This window comes from Leucoraja erinacea, chromosome 29 (genome assembly GCF_028641065.1).
Source record: "Leucoraja erinacea ecotype New England chromosome 29, Leri_hhj_1, whole genome shotgun sequence".
Lineage (NCBI taxonomy): Eukaryota > Metazoa > Chordata > Chondrichthyes > Rajiformes > Rajidae > Leucoraja > Leucoraja erinaceus.
Window position 1 is genome coordinate 164,892 of NC_073405.1, and position 19,239 is coordinate 184,130.

Genomic DNA, 19,239 nt, shown 5'->3' on the forward strand with positions numbered 1-19,239 from the left:
CACCAAAATACGAATGGAAACATGTGTACTCTCAACTTACTTGGATGAGTAACAATGCCGAAGAGGACCATCCAGACAAACCAGCTTATTTGATTGACACCCCATCCATCACCCTTAACATTATTTTTTCCACCAACAGCACTCAATAGCCGCCATTTTGAGCTATTTACAAATTGTACTGTAGTTCAAAAGAGATGGCAGCAGAATCAGGCTAATCTGCCCAACAAATCTTCACTGCCATTCAATCATGGCTGATCTATCTTCCCCTCTGAACTCATTCTCCTGCCTTCTCCTCATAACCACTGACACCCGTACTAATCAACTTCAAGTTACATTTATTGTCACATGCACCAATTGGTACAGTGAGATTTGAGTTACCATACAGCTATATGAATAAAAAGAACACAATACACGATAGAATTTAACATGAACATCCCCACACAGTGGAATCAACGTTTCCCACTGTGAGGGAAAGCAATAAAGTTCAGTCATCTTCCTCTTTTGTTTACCCGTGGCCAGGGCCTTTGAGCCCTCTGCAGTCGCTGCTATGGGCGGCCCGATGTTCAGGCCCTCTCGCCGGGATGATCGGAGCTCCGGCCTCGGAACGGAAGAACACACTCAGCGGCTTGGAGTTTCCAAATCGGCTGCTCCCAACCGGAGACCGCGGCTCCCAAAGTCCACAGGCCGAGCTAGGCGGAGATTCAGCACCAGCGACCCTCGGCAAAGGATCCCAGGACTCCGCGTGTCAGCGCCGCCCGAGGCTGGAAGCTCCGCAAACCACAGCTCCATGGTGTTAAAGACAACAGTCCCAACGCTCCGGAGCTTCAACAAGCAATCCCCGGTAAGGCATCGTCCTACTCCACGATGGAATTCAGTGCTGCGCCGCTGCTGAAGCTCTGGCCGGTCTCCAGCAGAAAAGTCTGTGCCAAATTCTGGAGCTCCCTACTCAATAGCACCAGAAGGACTGCAGTGGTTCAAGACAGTCCGTTTTTCAAAGTAACTTAGGGACCAGGCACTCAATGCCGACCTTGCCTGTCATGCCCATAACTCAGAAATTAATTATCTTCCCATAAGGGTGGCTGCAGATGTTCAGTCCTCGACTATAAACAAGAATAATTGATAGTTATGATTTCCTCATACAGGGGCAATCAACGAATTTGGGGATCAGGCTTAAAAATGCAATTAATACGCAATATCAACAATAACATTAAAAGGCAAGCTTAAAGGGCTGTACGGCCTACTTCTGCTTGTATTTCTTACGTTTAGGTGCTTAAGGCCCACGCATAAAGAACGCCTGCTGGGCACAGGTAGAGCCAAGGATCATAGAGAGGACTATGATCTTTGGGTAGAGCTGTCATGTTTGTTAAGTCAAGAATCAGACTGTATTTCTTGTCCCACTTGTGTGCATATGGGAGATGGTTACAAGCGCACATTTGCAAATGCATAACAAGTATGTAACGTTTCAATTATTGGATTCCTCGACATCCACAACATGACCATGTGGTCTCCTGTGAGCATCAGCATCATCATCATTATCATTGATGAAGCATGAGGAGCAGTGCCGGGGCAACATGGTTCATCCTCCAGAGGAGCGCCCCGCCCTTTCTGCGCCTCACACTAACCTGGCCTGAGGTCATATGATGGGCATGCACATTCCCCAATCAGAGCCTGGAGCCGCAGCACGTTCCACGCCAGGGGCCAATAGGAAGGCGAGGAGGGCGGGACTTCTGGCAGCAGGTTGGGCTGCGCCTCGTCCCCACAGCGCCGGCAACCCCGGCCCACCACCCACCGCCGGAGCGTCCCCGGCCCACAGCGCCGGCAACCCCGGCCCACCACCCACCGCCGGAGCGTCCCCGGCCCACAGCGCCGGCAACCCCGGCCCACCACCCACCGCCGGAGCGCCCCCAACCCCGGCCCACCACCGGAGCGCCCCCGGCCCACAGCGCCGGCAACCCCGGCCCACCGCCGGAGCGCCGGAGCGTCCCCCACAGCGCCGCCCAACCCCGGGCCCACCCCGGCGCCGGAGCGCCCCCAACCCCGGCCCACCACCGGAGCGCCCCCGGCCCACAGCGCCGGCAACCCCGGCCCACCGCCGGAGCGCCGCCGGCCCACAGCGCCGGCAACCCCGGCCCACCACCCACCGCCGGAGCGTCCCCAACCCCGGCCCACCACCCACCACCGGAGCGCCCACGGCCCACGACAGTCTGCGGTCGCTCGGCGCCCCGCTCCGCTCACACACCGTCCTTTTACAGCAATTGCCTGAAGAAAGCCACATCGAACAGAAAATGCCTCACAATTTCAAAGCAGGAGATCTGGTTTTTGCTAAAATGAAGGGATATCCTCACTGGCCGGCCCGGGTGAGTATCGCGCTGTCTGATGTGCTTTGGCGGGAGGAGAGTCTGACAGCGGGAGAAAAATAAAACCAAATCTAAACTTTAAACTTTCAACCATGGTTCTCGATCCCATGTGAGGTAAATTGGCTCGCTGTTTCAATGTTATGTATCACTCGCTTATTCTCGTTTTGAATATCTGGCTCTGGTAGTCAGTTCTATTGTTATTAGTAAAGAAGGGAGAAAACTAGAGGCCTGTGGGATTTTTATTTTCTTTGCAGGAGCTTTCTTTATCAAATGAAAATTAACGTTTAGGCTGTAATACAGTGAGGTTTTTGACCTAAAGTTTTTTGTGTGGGGACGGATAGGATATGTGTTGTACAGTGAATGCACGGCTCTACGCATGTCTGCGTGTGCGGTGCATTGAGGGGGTTGTAGTTCCCGTGAGACCAGCGTCCGTGACTTGACGCGGGGTGAGGACTACATGTCCCATGGTGCTGTGCGGCGAGGGGGTTTGTGTATATGAAGCTTCCCTCGACCTGCCGTGCCGCTGTATCATAGGTGGATCATAAGTTATCTGGATAAACTGTTCTGGTTACATTTCTTAAGGTATTTGTCACTGGATTCTACAGAGACCATTAACAGATCAATTAATAACCAACGTGATCCCACCACTTGCCACATCTTCCCATCACCTCCCCTGTCTGTTTTCCGCAGAGACTGCTCCCTCTGTAACTCCCTAGTCAATTCGTCCCGTACCACCCCCTCTCCGGGCAATTTCCCTTGCAACCGCAGGAAATGCTGCACTTGTCGCTTTACCTCCCTCCTTAACTCCATTCAAGGACCCAAGCAGTCGTTCCAGATGTGGCAGAGGTTCACCTGCACCTCCTCCAACTACATCTATTGCATCCGCTATTCTAGATGTCAGCTGCTCGACATCGGTGAGACCAAGCGTAGGCTTGACGATCGCTTCACCGAACACCTCCGCTCGGTTCGCAATAAACAACCTGATCTCCCGGTGGCTCAGCACTTCAACTCCCCCTCCCATTCTGAATCCGACCTTTCTGTCCTGGGCCTCCTCCATGGCCAGAGTGAGGACCACCGTAAATTGGAGGAGCAGCACCTCATATTTCGATTGGGCAGTTTGCACCCCAGCGGTATGAACATTGACTTCTCTAATTTCAGGTTGTCCCTACTTTCTCCTCCCCTTCTCAGCTCTCCCTCAGCCCACTGGCTTCAACTCTTCCTTTCTTCTCCCCCCCCCCCCTCACATCAGTCTGAAGAAGGGTTTCGACCCGAAACGTTGCCTATTTCCTTCGCTCCATAGATGCTGCCTCACCCGCTGAGTTTCTCCAGCATTTTTGTCTACCTTCAATTTTCCAGCAGCTGCAGTTCCTTCTTAAACAATTAGTAACTTTTATCGACTGCATATCAATAATATGGCCTTGAAGCATCACTCTCACCTTTCCTTCAGACTTGTGAATTGTGGATTCAAGCTACCATACAGAAATGTTGGAATGTAGTGTAGGCTGGCATTCAATTTGCAGTTCTGTGGAAATTCACCATGCTACCTTATGGAAGTGGTACCCAACTCTATTTTCAAATTCGCTGACGACCATTGATGGATAAATTGCAGATGATTATGAGTCCGTGTCAGTGGGAGATTGATCGTCTGACTGAGTGGTGCCAGAAAAACCTTGCACGCAACGTCAGTAAAACCAAGGAATTCGTAGTTGACTTTAGCAGAAGGCTGAAGATCCACAACGCAGTCTTCACCGACATTCAAACATCTCCCAAGGTTGCAGATGACACAATACTGGGTGGCAGTGCGAGTTGCGAGGAGGATGCTATGAGGATGCAAGCTGACTTGGATAGGTTGGGTGAGTGAGCAGATGCAGTATAATGTGGATAAATGTGAGGTTATCCACTTTGGTGGCAAGAACAGGAGGGCAGATTATTATCTGATTGGTGTCAGATTAGGAAAAGAGGAGGTGCAACGAGACCTGGATGTGCTTGTACATCAGTCATTAAAAGTAAGCATGCTGGTGCAGCAGGCAGTGAAGAAAGCTAATGGCTTGTTAGACAATGGACAATAGGTGCAGGAGTAGGCCATTCAGCTCTTCAAGCCAGCACCGCCATTCAATGTGATCATGGCTGATCATCCACAATCAGTAACCTGGGGCTAAAGGAATCAAGGTATATGGGGGAAAAAGCAGGAACGAGGTACTGATTTTAGATGATCAGCCATGATCATATTGAATGGCGGTGCTGGCTCGAATGGCTTACTCCTGCACCTTTTTTTCCATATTTCTATGACAGAATTATGGTGGAGAGATCAAAAACTGAAGATTTTTCTAGGGTCTAGAACATTGAAGCAATGATAAAGAGCGTGATAGTGGTGGATGGTGGAAGTGATAGTGGTGGATGTTTTGGTGTTACATTTTTATTGTGTATTGGGTGTTCTTTTTTATTGTACCGCTGCTGGCAAGTTCATTTCACTGCACTTCATTGTGTATGTGACAAATAAATCTGACTATTGATAAGGAGAGAAAGCAGGAACGGGGCACTGATTTTGGATGATCAGCCATAATCATGTTGAATGGCAGTGCTGGCTTGAAGGGGCGAATGGACTACTCCTATTTTCTATGTTTCCATGTCTATGTAATATAGACTGGTTGCAGCAAGGCAACATTGAGCACCCAGGAATGGGCTCTTCTGCCCACAATGTTTATGACGAACACGAAGCCTAGCCGGACTTCATAAGTTCTAGGAGCAGAATTAGACCATTCAACCCATTAAATCTTCTCCGCCATTCAATCATGGCTGATCTATTTTTCTCTCACAACCACATTCTCCTACCTTTGCCCCATAAACCCTGACACCCTTGCTGATCAAGAATCTGTTAATCTTGCCGTAAAAATATCCACTGTCTTGGCCTCCACAGTTGTCTGGCAATGAATTCCACAGATTCACCGTGTCTGACTAAAGAAATTCCATCTCATCACCTTTCTAAAGGCACGTCCTTTCATTCTGAGGCTATGGCCTCTAGTCCTAGACTCTCCCACAGGTGGAAACATCCTCTCCACATTCACTCTATCCAGGCTGAACTGATCTCATCTGCCTGCAAGCGATCCATATCCCTCTGTTTCCTGCATATCCATGTGCCTATCTGAAAGCTGCTTAAATTAAGAAGATTGAAAAGTGGTGAAACCTGCCCAGCCCATCATTTGACCTCCCCACCGTCGAAGGGATCTACAAGAGTTGCTGCCTCAAAGGCAGCCAGCATCCTCAGTGATCCACACCACCCTTGCCACAATTTCATTTCACTCCTGCCATTGGGAAAAGGTATGGGAGTCTGAAAACAAACTTCCAGGTTCAGGAGCAGCTTCTTCCCAACAACCATCAGACTATTAGAATGCCAGAACTTCCAATTAAGATCTGAATTATCTGAACTGCATAGACTGTGAGGGGGGAGGTGGGAGTGTGCATTGTTTTTTATTGATTTTTATCTTAGCACTATTATTGTTTGTTATTTTATATGCTAAACTTTGTTGCTGTTTATTATGGTGTTTAGATGGTTTCATCTTTTGAGTGGGGAACCTCAAAGATGTCTTCACCATAGCTACCATGATGGTTATTGATGACAGACTAACAGTTATTCGGCTATGGTAAAACAACAGCAACTAAAATGTCACATGAAAATTATTGTCAAAAATTTAAACAACCCTGCACAGAGAGTTCTTCTTGGACAGCACACCAGTCAACCTACTGATTCCCAATCAGCAGGAACCATGTGTTCAGAACGTCAGAATTATCTTGAAGTCCACCATTAGTACCTGTCAATGCTCTTGGCTTTGTCAGTAGAAACGTGGTGACTCTTATATACTGCCTCAGTGTAATGTACTATCTTACACTCTTGTACTTAAGTATGATTGTGCTTATGTATAGTAAGATTTTTTACTGAACTCCAGGCAAGTAAAGAATCTCACTGTACCTAGTAACATGTGACAATAACATAGAAACATAGAAATTAGGTGCAGGAGTAGGCCATTCGGACCTTCGAGCCTGCACCGCCATTCAATATGATCATGGCTGATCATCCAACTCAGTATCCCGTACCTGCCTTCTCTCCATACCCCCTGATCCCCTTAGCCAGAAGGGCCACATCTAACTCCCTCTTAAATATAGCCAATGAACTGGCCTCAACTACCCTCTGTGGCAGAGAGTTCCAGAGATTCACCACTCTCTGTGTGAAAAAAGTTCTTCTCATACTCTCTGTGTGAAAAAAGTTCTTCTCATAAAGTACAATTGAATCATTAAATGGAGTTGGGGCAGTATTTGGATGCAAAGTCTTACATGTAAAATAAGTGACTGCTAACGCATCATTGTTGAGAATTATCATGGAGGATATTTTGTCGCCTATTCTCACTGATTGTGGTCTACGGTCCAGAATTTGAGGATCCAGACGCGGAGGGAGTGCTGACTCCTAGGTCCAGGAGTTTGGAGATGAGTTTGGTTGGGATTATGGTGTTGAAGGCAGAGCTATAGTCAATAAATAGTAGTCTGACTTAGGTTATCCAAATGTTCCAGCGATTGAGTGTAGGGTCAAGGGATATTGTGTCTGCCGTGGACTTTTGACGGCAGGCAAACTGCATTCGATCAAGGCTTGCTTTGAGGCTGGAGTTAGTGTATCTCATGACCAGCCTCCAGAAGCGCTTCATAATGGTGAATGTTGGAGCTACTGAATGGTAGTTATGAAGACACTACATTGTAGCAATGTTACAAAATTTTGAGATTTTAAAAATCAAGTCTGCAATTTATCCCATCAGATAAAGCATAAAAAGAAGTTTAATTTGATTAATTCACTTTCATATCTTCAGTATTAAAAAGGTTATGGCCATTTTCATATTAGGAAATTAGCATCTTGTTCCCTATTGTTTTTCCATTGACTTAACACAAAAGCTGTGATCGAGGACAGTCAAAAGCCCATAACTTTCTTAAAAATGAAGAGAATTTTTGCTATGTCGCTCTTCCAGGGAGATGCTAAATGCATTTCGTTGTCTCTGTACTGTACACTGACAATGACAATTAAAATTGAATCTGAACTGAGTGAAATTTTCAGTTATTATTTTTTGCTCTTCAAACCACGCATGACATGTCCCTTTCCCCCCCCCCCCCCCCCCCCCCCCCCCCCCCCCCCTGCACGTTGGGGGAACAGACCCAATGGGTCTGCACTTGGTCTAGTATCTATTAGTAAACTTTTTTGGATTTAATGAAAAGAAGACAGAGGTGATTTTATTTGATCCCAATGGCTGCCGTGAACCTCCATTTGTTGATTTAGGTCCATTGTCAAGGTACGTGAAGCCAATAGTTGTGAACCTGGGTTTTAGGATGGACAGTGACTTTAGATTAGATCGCCAAATATGCACGGTGGTTAAGTCCAGCTTCTTTCACCTAAGGAAGCTGGCAAAGGTGAAGCCCATTCTCGAGCGGCAGCATTTTGAGACAGTAATCCATGCCTTTATTACATCTAGGCTGGATTACTGTAACGCGCTCTATTTTGGAGTTGCTCGTTCTTCACTAGCTCGTCTCCAGTTGGTTCAGAATGCTGCTGCTCGCCTTTTAACAGGGACTCGAAAGAGGGAGCACATATCGCCAATTCTGGCCTCCCTCCACTGGCTCCCGGTGCACTTTCAAGTTCATTTTAAGATACTGTTATTTGTTTTTAAATCTCTGAATGGACTCGCGCCGCCTTACCTCTCTGAGCTGCTCCACCCATACGCTCCTGCCCGGTCCTTCAGGTCAGCTGGTCAGCTGCTCCTGGAGGTACCGAGGTCTAATCGGAGGCTCAGAGGGGATAGAGCCTTCTCTGTTGCTGCTCCGGCACTCTGGAACACCCTGCCGTTGCACATCAGACAGGCCCCCTCACTGTCCATCTTCAAATCCAGTGTTAAAACACATTTGTACTCCCTGGCTTTTGACCATGCCTGAGACTTTGCTTCTGTTTTTGGTGTTTTTGGTGTTTCTTTATTTTACATGTCTTTTCCTACTATTTCTTTTGATTGTTATTTTTGGTGTGTATTAACTTTTTTGTCAATGATCAGTGATGTACAGCACTTTGTTGCAACTATGATTGTTTTTAAAGTGCTCTATAAATAAAATAATAATTATTAAAGCTGTGTGTGTGTGTGTGTGGGTTTGTGGGGGTGGGTGGGTGTGTGTGTGCAACGTATCGCCTCGAAAACCAGACGCCGAAACGGGAATTTTTTTAACATATTTCAGTACAGATTTTCCTTGTGATTTTCCTCTGTACATTTGGTACATTACTTTCCCGACTTTTTAATTTAAATTGTTGACCAATGACCTTTTTTTAAAATCTGACTGCTGCCCAACTGCTGACGTTACAATAACAGTGAAATTTTTACATCTTCTGGTAGAAAGTTTCCTTATGATTTCAAAAATCCACTCGCTCGCCCGGGCCCCCCCCTCCCTCCTCTTCTTACCTACTCCCTCCCTCCCTCTCTCCCCTCTCTTCTCTACCCGTCACAGTGGACGACCTTTCCGTGCCGCGAGCAGATCTTCTGTAACGCTGGTGAAATGCCATTGGCAAATTGGTGTCTGTGATGTATGTGATATAATTAGCATATGTTATGTCTTGTGTGAGGGCACGCATGCGCTGAGTGAGACTCAAGGTGGCGTCCTGGAATAAAGAAGCTTGTTAGTTTACTCCCGTATCTGAGTGTTATTTTAAATCGGTTCCAAGCACCCAAATACACACCAATTGGCGACGAGGATAAAAGAAAAAAGAAGAAGGGCTGTGAAGAAAAAAATAGTTAAAAAGAAGAGGTTTTGTTTGGAAACAAAGTGGAACGGCACCAAGCAAAAAGATTTGCCGCCAAATGGTTTTGAATTGGCACCAAAGAACAGAAAGGTCGGAACAGGAAGCAAGAGGGCAAGGGAAACAAGTGGAGCAGTAAGTAAGTGTCACCGAAAAACGCAGCCGAAAGCTGGAAGCCTAACTAGCAGGACAGCGACGGTGTCAACTTACCTGGAATGCTTTCCAGGGCCGTGCAGCCACGGCAAAGAGGCAGAAGAGGCCGAAGAGGCCTAACAGCCTCCATCGACTTCGGGTAAGTTCCAGGACTGTGTACGGTGTAGGCCACGGACAGGTCCGGTGACCACCACTGACTTCGAACGTTTTCCAGGGCTGTGTAGCCCACAGCCAGGCCCAGGAGCTGCCACCGACGTCGAGTGAGGGCCTAGCACCGTGTAGGCCACGGACAGGTCCGGAGAAGGCACCGACGAAAACGGAGTCAGCCCGGCCGGGAGCAGAGTCAGCCCGGTCGTGAGAGAAAGCCCGGTCGGAAGAGATGGCTGTGAGCGGAGAAAGCCCGGTCGCAGGAGACGACCACGAGCAGAGAAAGCCCGGTTTGAGGAGAATCAGCCCGACCGGGAGCAAAAAAGAGGGTCCGGCCGCGCAAGAGAAGCGGACGGGCCGAGTGGGAAAGCCGACCGCGAGAGAGAAGCGGAACCGGCCGAGTGAGCCGACCGCGAGAGAGAAGCGGAACACAGCGTTTATCCAGCCCCCGACAGCGGGGCACAGTGCCGAAGAGCCGAGCAGCCAGGCGGGCCGGAGAGCCTGCGATGAGCCCAGCAGCGGGACCAGCAGCGAGAGCCAGCAGAGTCGACTTGTCAGGCAAGTCAGCGGTGAAACAGCGGAGGCAACAGCAACGGATGATCCAGCGGTAGCAGTGGAGATCCGGAGTGGCCAGCAGCAGCAGTACTCTTGGGAGAAGCTCTGGAGAATCCGAGAGGTCGAGGATGCACCGGAGTCCATAGGCCGAAAAGCCTGACTGGTGAAATTCTTCACAATAAAAGCATTGTTTGAATGTTTGCATTATTCACTATTCCTTCACAGTAAAAGCGGGACTGTTTGGATGTAATGCATTGGTCACTATTATTAATAGTAAATCTGTGTGCATAGAAGGAATATGGTTTAAAATGTTCTAGTTAGCTATTAACATGAAATGTTGGTTAATAGTATAAATATTATTAAAAGAATTAATAATAGTCAGTGGGCTGGATCACTTCTTAGTGTGTAAAAGGATTAAGTCCAGTGCAGAAAACAGTGAGAGAACATAAGATAGTGCACCTTAATATCAACAGGGTAGCATGGTTTTTCAAATTGTAGGAAAAGTGCCCCAGTTAGATTCTGGGAGTATTTTGAGAAATAGAAACATAGAAATTAGGTGCAGGAGTAGGCCATTCGGCCCTTCACATATGTTATGTCTTGTGCGAGGGGACGCATGTGCTGGATGAGACTCAAGGTGGGGTCCTGGAATAAAGAAGCTTGTTAATTTTCTCCTCTATCTGAGTGTTATTTTAAGTCCGTTCCAAGCACCCAAATACACAACAGTGTCTATTATATTTTGTACTTGTGACTGAATCATAACCATAAAGTAATTTAATTACATATTGTTTCAGATTGATGATGTTGCTGAGGGAGCAGTGAAACCACCATCAAATAAATACCCAATTTTCTTCTATGGTACTCACGAAACGTATGTATTTCTGCCTTTCCTTTATACTCTTTGTTTTGCCAAATATTAACATGTGTTCCTCTCGCCAGTCGGTGCAAATTCTAAAGGGGGGATGTTTAATGTTCATAGAAATAGAAAATGATTGGCAATGCTATAGAGTATATTATAACATCAAGTGTGTGTCAAAATGTGCAGTGTGTTATTGAACCAATGTTAAATGTACATGCAATGGATATGCAATGGAAGACATTTAAAGACTGCATGGATGAACTACAAAAATTGTTCATCCCAGTTTGGCAAAAGAATAAATCAGGGAAGTTAGTACATCCATGGATAACAAGGGAAATCAGGGATAGTATCAAAGCGAAGGATGATGCGTACAAATTAGCCAGAAAAAGCAGCATACCGGAGGACTGGGAGAAATTCAAAGACCAGCAGAGGAGGACAAAGGGCTTAATTAGGAAAGGAAAAATAGATTATGAAAGAAAACTGGCAGGGAACATAAAAACTGACTGCAAAAGTTTTTATAGATATGTGAAAAGAAAGAGATTAGTTAAAACAAATGTAGGTCCCTTGCAGTCAGAAACAGGTGAGTTGATCATGGGGAACAAGGATATGGCGGACCAATTGAATAACTACTTTGGTTCCGTCTACACTAAGGAAGACATAAATAATTTGCCGGAAATAGCAGGGGACCGCGGGTCAAAGGAGTTGGAGGAATTGAGTGAAATCCAGGTTAGCCGGGAAGCGGTGTTGGGTAAATTGAATGGATTAAAGGCCGATAAATCCCCAGGGCCAGATAGGCTGCATCCCAGAGTACTTAAGGAAGTAGCTCCAGAAATAGTGGATGCATTAGTAATAATCTTTCAAAACTCTTTAGATTCTGGAGTAGTTCCTGAAGATTGGCGGGTAGCAAACATAACCCCACTTTTTAAGAAGGGAGGGAGAGAGAAAATGGGGAATTACAGACCAGTTAGTCTAACATCGGTAGTGGGGAAACTGCTAGAGTCAGTTATTAAAGATGGGATAGCAGCACATTTGGAAAGTGGTGAAATCATTGGACAAAGTCATCATGGATTTACGAAAGGTAAATCATGTCTGACGAATCTTATAGAATTTTTCGAGGATGTAACTAGTAGCGTGGATAGGGAAGAACCAGTGGATGTGGTGTATCTCGACTTCCAGAAGGCTTTCGACAAGGTCCCACATAAGAGATTAGTATACAAACTTAAAGCACAAGGCATTGGGGGTTCAGTATTGATGTGGATAGAGATCTGGCTGGCAAACAGGAAGCAAAGAGTAGGAGTAAACGGGTCCTTTTCACAATGGCAGGCAGTGACTAGTGGGGTACCCCAAGGCTCAGTACTGGGACCCCAGCTATTTACAATATATATTAATGATCTGGATGAGGGAATTGAAGGCAATATCTCCAAGTTTGCGGATGACACTAAGCTGGGGGGCAGTGTTAGCTGTGAGGAGGATGCTAGGAGACTGCAAGGTGACTTGGATAGGCTGGGTGAGTGGGCAAATGTTTGGCAGATGCAGTATAATGTGGATAAATGTGAGGTTATCCATTTTGGTGGCAAAAACGGGAAAGCAGACTATTATCTAAATGGTGGCCGATTGGGAAAGGGGGAGATGCAGCGAGACCTGGGTGTCATGGTACACCAGTCATTGAAGGTAGGCATGTAGGTGCAGCAGGCAGTAAAGAAAGCGAATGGTATGTTAGCTTTCATTGCAAAAGGATTTGAGTATAGGAGCAGGGAGGTTCTACTGCAGTTGTACAGGGTCTTGGTGAGACCACACCTGGAGTATTGCGTACAGTTTTGGTCTCCAAATCTGAGGAAGGATATTATTGCCATAGAGGGAGTGCAGAGACGGTTCACCAGACTGATTCCTGGGATGTCAGGACTGTCTTATGAAGAAAGACTGGATAGACTTGGTTTATACTCTCTAGAATTTAGAAGATTGAGAGGGGATCTTATAGAAACTTAAAAAATTCTTAAGGGGTTGGACAGGCTAGATGCAGGAAGATTGTTCCCAGTGTTGGGGAAGTCCAGGACAAGGGGTCACAGCTTAAGGATAAGGGGGAAATCCTTTAAAACCGAGATGAGAAAAACTTTTTTCACACAGAGAGTGGTGAATCTCTGGAACTCTCTGCCACAGAGGGTAGTTGAGGCCAGTTCATTGGCTATATTTAAGAGGGAGTTAGATGTGGCCCTTGTGGCTAAGGGGATCAGGGGGTATGGAGAGAAGGCAGGTACGGGATACTGAGTTGGATGATCAGCCATGATCATATTGAATGGCGGTGCAGGCTCGAAGGGCCGAATGGCCTACTCCTGCACCTAATTTCTATGTTTCTATGTTTCTACAGTTGTTAAATTAGTGCTGACAATTATATTGAATCTTGTATGTTTTTTTTAAATTTTAATTAAACTAAGCAAAACCACAAAAGGCTATGATATGGAATGATGTATTTTGACCAGTTTATCAGTTATATTTAAGAGAGAATTAGATGTGGCCCTTGTGGTTAAAGGGATCAGGGGGTATGGAGAGAGGCAGGTACAGGATGCTGATTTGGATGATCAGCCATAATCATATTGAATGGCAGTGCAGGCTCGAAGGGCCGAATGGCCTAATCCTGCACCTATTTTCTATGTTTCTATGACCCATTGAGACTGTATACTGGCATTGTGCAAGAATAATTCAATTAGTCTCTTTGCCACACTTGACCATTTTGTTTTGTTTATTTATTTTCAGAAATATATCCAGCTCTCTCTTAATTGCTTCATTCGAATCTGCCTCCACGTATCACTGCCTGTGTACTCCAGATCCCAGCCACTTATTTTACTTATTATAAAATTATTTAAGTCCACTTTTGATTCTTGTGCCATCACTCTTCCCTACTTCTTGACCTCTATGGAAATGGCACAGTTTCTCTGCCTTTCAAAGTGTTCTTTGTCAGATCTCCTCGTAAGCTCCTTTGTTGCAGGTGGAACCAGCTGAGCTTCTCTGCTCTGTCCACATAACTAAAGTTCCTCATCCCTGGAATCACTTTGTTAAGTCAGTTCTGCACCCATTCCAAATGCATTTTTCTTAAATTTTTGAAGAGGCCTGACAATACTAATCTCCATTTCCTGTTATTTAGTTTTCATTCCATGTTGCTACAGAACTTTTATTCAAAGGCCTTCGGTCTTGATGACAAGCCTATTAATGTGCCTGTCCGAAAAGCACTTTTTAAAGTGTATATGCAGCACAATGATTGCATTTTCCTCATCAGCCCTCAAGTTCCATCAAACTGGTAGGCTTAATGTGCCCATATCATATCCCTGCTGTTGCTCTCATAAATCCATATTGTCCCAGTGAATACTAGCTCTGATTAATAGTTTCAGAACTTTCCTTGCCACCAATATTAAACTGAGTGGGTTTATCTTTGCACACTTTTTAACGAGGGTGTCATGTTTTTAATGTTCCAGGTCTCTGGCAATACCCGAGATTCTGTAAATGTTTAGCACAGCAATCTATGATGCATCCCTTGTTTACTAGGTGATATATCCACTTTAAGGCGGACAATCTTTCTAATACCGTCACTTGCGCAAGATACACCCCATCCAGAACCTTAGAACATAGAACACTACAGCACAGGAACAGGCCCTTTCTCCCACAATCCTTTTGCTAAACATGATGTTAAGTTAAACTAATCTCATTTGCCTGTACATGATCCAACAATGAATGAATGAATGAATACTTTATTGTCACATGCGACTAATCACAGCAAATTCTTTGCAATAGTCACCACAAAGGGTGCTGACAAAGTTACCAGGTCGACCTTTGTTCTTTCCCCCATCCCTCTCTCTCACAATGGTCCCCCCCCCCACGTCGGTTCCACATTTGTTCCTGGCGGTGCGTCCTCCGACCCCCACGTGGCCAGTCCTCGACCGCCGCACCGATCTCCACGACCGCCACTGGGTCTCCTGATGCCTCCCCGGCGCCGATGCTTTCCAGGCCACCACCACTCAAAAAACAAGAAAAAAACCATGTCCCACAGGTCTCCACTAAACCTTCCCCATCTCAATTATAGCTCTGCCCTCTGGTGTTGGTCATTTCCACCCTGGGGAAAAAAGTTTCTGACTGTTTATCCAATCTATGTTTCTCATAATTTTATATACTTCTTTCAAATCTTCCTTAACTTCCAAAGTCTATTCGACCTCTCCCTATAGCTGAAACTCTCTAATCCAGGCGTCATCCTAGCAAACCTCCACTGCACCCTCTCCAAAGTCTCCACATTATTCCTGTTCCAGAACTACACGCAATACTCCATAAGGGGCCTAACCAAATTCCTTTAAAACTACATCATGACTTCCCGATTCTCATATTCAATGCCCCAATGAAGGCAAGCATACCGTACAGTTCTCTAGCCATTCTCTTTGTTTGCTGCCACGTTCAGTGAGCTATGAACTTGAAACCATCACTACATTTTATTTTTGTGCTTGCATTCTAGCAGCATCTTCTGTTCATCTTTTCAGTCACCTCTGAAGCTCTGACATTACTTTCCCTACTCCACACCCTCATTAGAATGAATATAGACTACAGCTGAAACTGCAGACATCAAACTGATTCTTTTCAGTTAGACTGCCTGGCTTTACATTCTGATTAACCAAAGTCTGATCTGTTTCCATTCCATTTAAAATGGCCCTCTCACTGACTATTTTTAACTTGTGGTCATCTATATCCTATACTGCAGCTCTTCTAAGCCTTTTGATGTTGTGATTGGTGTTTCAAATGTATAAAGATTTCCTTTGGGGAAAGCACCCCGTCAGGTGTAGTTATTAAAATTGTATTATCCCACAATTCTCTTATTCCTTCCCTATCTTTACTCTTAGTGCATCAGGTTTCTCGTAAGTAATGTTGTAAACCTATATGTTACATTTATAAATGTCAGATAATAGCTGTTTTTATTTTGGTTGTCCAGGGCATTTTTGGGGCCAAAAGATATTTTCCTTTTTGAAAAATACAAAGACAAATATGGAAAACCAAACAAGAGAAAAGGATTTAATGAAGGATTATGGGAAATACAAAACAACCCTAACGTCAGCTTTAGTGCGCCATTGGTGAGTTGGACATTGATTGTACTTAATATTGAATTACAGCGTGTCAAACCAAATCAAAATCAAACCAGTGTGGGTGAAACTTTGACAATTTACATAATTGCCAACAATTTTCATGTTAGCAGAATTGTATGATGCCAACCTTGGGAACCCTTGTATAACAATGATGACTGAATTTTACTCACATGCGATCCAAATATTTTAGCTTGCAATAAGTGATGCTGAGTTCTTATGGGAGCAATTAAATAAATATTTTTGGAATTACTGTATTTTTTCATTTTTCTTTAAAATGTATGTACCGTTTTAATGCATAGAAGACCAGGAAAGAGTCAAACTATTTGTTCTTCTAGAGTACCAGTGGGCCCAGAGGTTTGGATAGTGATAAGAGCTTAACATATCAAACAAAAATGTTGTCTCTTTGTAACTGAGTCATTGTAAGAATTAATTGGACTTTTGCCATTTGACATAGAATTGATGCGTCATAATTTTAGTTGAGAAGAGAGAAAGAGGTGCTTGGTGTATGAAATGTTTCTGTTCTGTCCAAGCGCATATCTAATATTCTTAATATTACCTGGAAAATGTACATAATTAAAGAATTGTGAAATACAATTTGATTTGGGCATTTGTTAACCTGGGATGGAAAACAAACGTATAACATGTTTTTGAACAAAATCTCGATCCCATTGAGTACAATAATTTCTTGTGCTTATTTAAAATGATCCTGAACTGAGTATTGAAGAGGGGTCTTGTTACAAAAAGGGAATGTAACGTGCATCATCTGCCCTGTATTAATTTCCTGATTACCTGCAGAAGCCATCTTCATGGAGTTAAGAAGGGAATGAAATCAAAATACTGGAATCACTCAGCATGTTTGGCAGCATTTATAGAAAGCTCCCTTGCTCTCTGGCCTATTTCTGCCTTCTCACCCACTCCAGTTAGCACTTATTCTTGTATCTTGCTGATGTTGGGATGTGTTCTCATGAAGGAAGAAGGGGGATACAATTGGAATCGAACATTAACTTAAGAATAATCATTGGATTGTCTATGAGTTGAATTGCTGTGCTGAGAATCTGGTGCAAACCCCAGCTATGCTGGGAACCTAGTTCAGGGTTCGGTGCTCAATGCTCTGCTGGTACTCCCAGGACAATGAAATGATCAAAGTGATTTCATGCCACATTGTTAGCTAGGGTTGCCATGTTTGTGGGTCCTTCCTTGGGGCTGCCAGTAGCTGCTCCACAGATTGACTCATAGAATTTATGGTTTTGCTCCTCGTCACCTGAGAATGGTTATGGAAGCTGCTGTCTTCCCCTCTTTTTTTTGCTTGGCTACATGGCTCTACCCAGTGTGGAGACTTCTCTGTGTAAACTAACTCTATAGCCAGCAACTACTGTTCAGTAAACCCTAGCAATGGCCCACATTCATTGTGCTGGCCAAGGTGTGCCACTGATCTGCACCCAGCTCTACCCAATTCTTCTCAGGAAGAACATAGTGTTATTGGTTCCCTTCACAACAAGCCATGCAATGATGTGATCATCATTTGAAGATGCTGTGGATACCAGGTTCATGGTAGAATAATGTGCAGACCAAGTGGATGTACTTTTACATTTACAGCACGGCTATGTACCTTTTAAGTGTTCGAAGCACAAGACCAAGAGCACTATAGGGTGATTTCACGAAAGGTCACTGGATCATAGATCCTCACCCACGTGGACGCAAAATTTAACTGGGGTACAAACGTCACTTCCGGTACATGTTATTGATGCTAGAAACGCGTACTTTCACACCCGTTAAAAAACCGCGAAAACGATCCGTTTTTGAGCTGTAAATAACTGTGCCAGTCAGGGTGACCGCGAGGCACAGTTATCTTACTTTAGAGTCCAGAAGATAAAGAAAAACGAAGGTAAAGACAAGACGGAGCTGAAGGGGCAACAACAGCGGAAGTGGTTAGCAAACATTGGCTGTGGAGATATAAAGCTAGAAAATATCGGGAATTGTCGCGTTTGCTCACTGCATTTCATCAAAAGTAAGGCATTGTGTTTTATCTTTATTCATTTATTATATAAAAAGTTTTAAAAGTGAAAAATCCATCATTAAAATTGCAAAATCTTCCATGGTTCTCAGGTGGGTTTTAACATGCAAAAAGAAAATGCTTCTGAAGCTACATTTACCATTTAAATAATCGTAAACCATAAATGCGTTTTGAAATGAATTTTACTCAGATGCAAGCTAAGGAATGGGATAATTGTCAGCTGTTAATTAGATAATAATAATAAAATGTCCTGATTTTGTCCAATTAACAGCTGACAATTATTTACAGCTCAAAAACGGACCGTTTTCGCGGTTTTTAACGGGTGTGAAAGAACGCGTTTCTAGCATCAATAACATGTACCGGAAGTGACGTTTGTACCCCAGTTAAATTTTGTGTCCACGTGGGTGAGGATCTATGATCCAGTGACCTTTCGTGAAATCACCCTATAATGAATTGGCTCTCTGCAGGATGACATATAATGGGGGTACACAAAATTGCTGGAGAAACTCAGCGGGTGCAGCAGCATCTATGGAGCGAAGGAAATAGGCGACGTTTCGGGCTGAAACCCTTCTTCAGACTGAAGAAGGGTTTCAGCCCGAAACGTCGCCTATTTCCTTCGCTCCATAGATGCTGCTGCACCCGCTGAGTTTCTCCAGCAATTTTGTGTACCTTCGATCTTCCAGCATCTGCAGTTCCTGCTTGAACACATATAATGGGGTACCATTGTGTACCACTGTCTACACCCATCCATATTTTCATACAGTCTAGAGTCCAGTTTGCAAAACTCTGAACACTGAATGGTGTCAGGTTAGGAAAAGGGGAAGTACGACGAGACCTGGATGTTCTAGTTCAGTCACTGAAAGTAAGCAGAAAGTAAGTCTGAAGAAGGGTTTTGGCCCGAAACGTTGCCAATTTCCTTCGCTCCATAGATGCTGCTGCACTCGCTGAGTTTCTCCAGCATTTTTGTGTACCTACTGAAAGTAAGCATACAGGTACAACAGGCAGTGAAGAAAGCTAATGGCATGTTGGCCTTAATAAAGAGAGGACTTCAGTATAGGAGCAAAGAGGTCCTCTGCAGTTGTGCAGGGCCCTGGTGAGACCACACCTGGAGTATTGTGTGCAGTTTTGCTATCAAGGGAGTGCAGCGTAGGTTCACCAGGTTAATTCCTGGGATGGCGGGTCTGTCATATGATGAAAGAATGGTGCGACTGGGCTTGTATTCATTGGGATTT

At 44.8% G+C, this 19,239-nt stretch overlaps 1 protein-coding gene across 6 annotated transcripts in view; it reads left to right on the plus strand.

Annotated features, from left to right (window-relative positions):
* The first annotated feature begins 1,697 nt into the window (after positions 1 to 1,697).
* The window catches only part of hdgfl2 (HDGF like 2), a 61,658-nt gene continuing 44,116 nt past the window's right edge, over positions 1,698 to 19,239 (plus strand). For 5 of the 6 annotated variants that reach the window (XM_055658263.1, XM_055658267.1, XM_055658269.1 and 2 more), the window contains exons 1-3: positions 2,025 to 2,357; positions 10,815 to 10,891; positions 15,843 to 15,981. In XM_055658263.1, the coding sequence (XP_055514238.1) occupies positions 2,286 to 2,357; positions 10,815 to 10,891; positions 15,843 to 15,981 (288 nt within the window). In that variant the 5' untranslated portion in view covers positions 2,025 to 2,285. Of the gene's footprint in view, positions 1,738 to 2,024; positions 2,358 to 10,814; positions 10,892 to 15,842; positions 15,982 to 19,239 lie in introns of those variants that run through there. The other variant, XM_055658264.1, reaches the window with a different exon arrangement.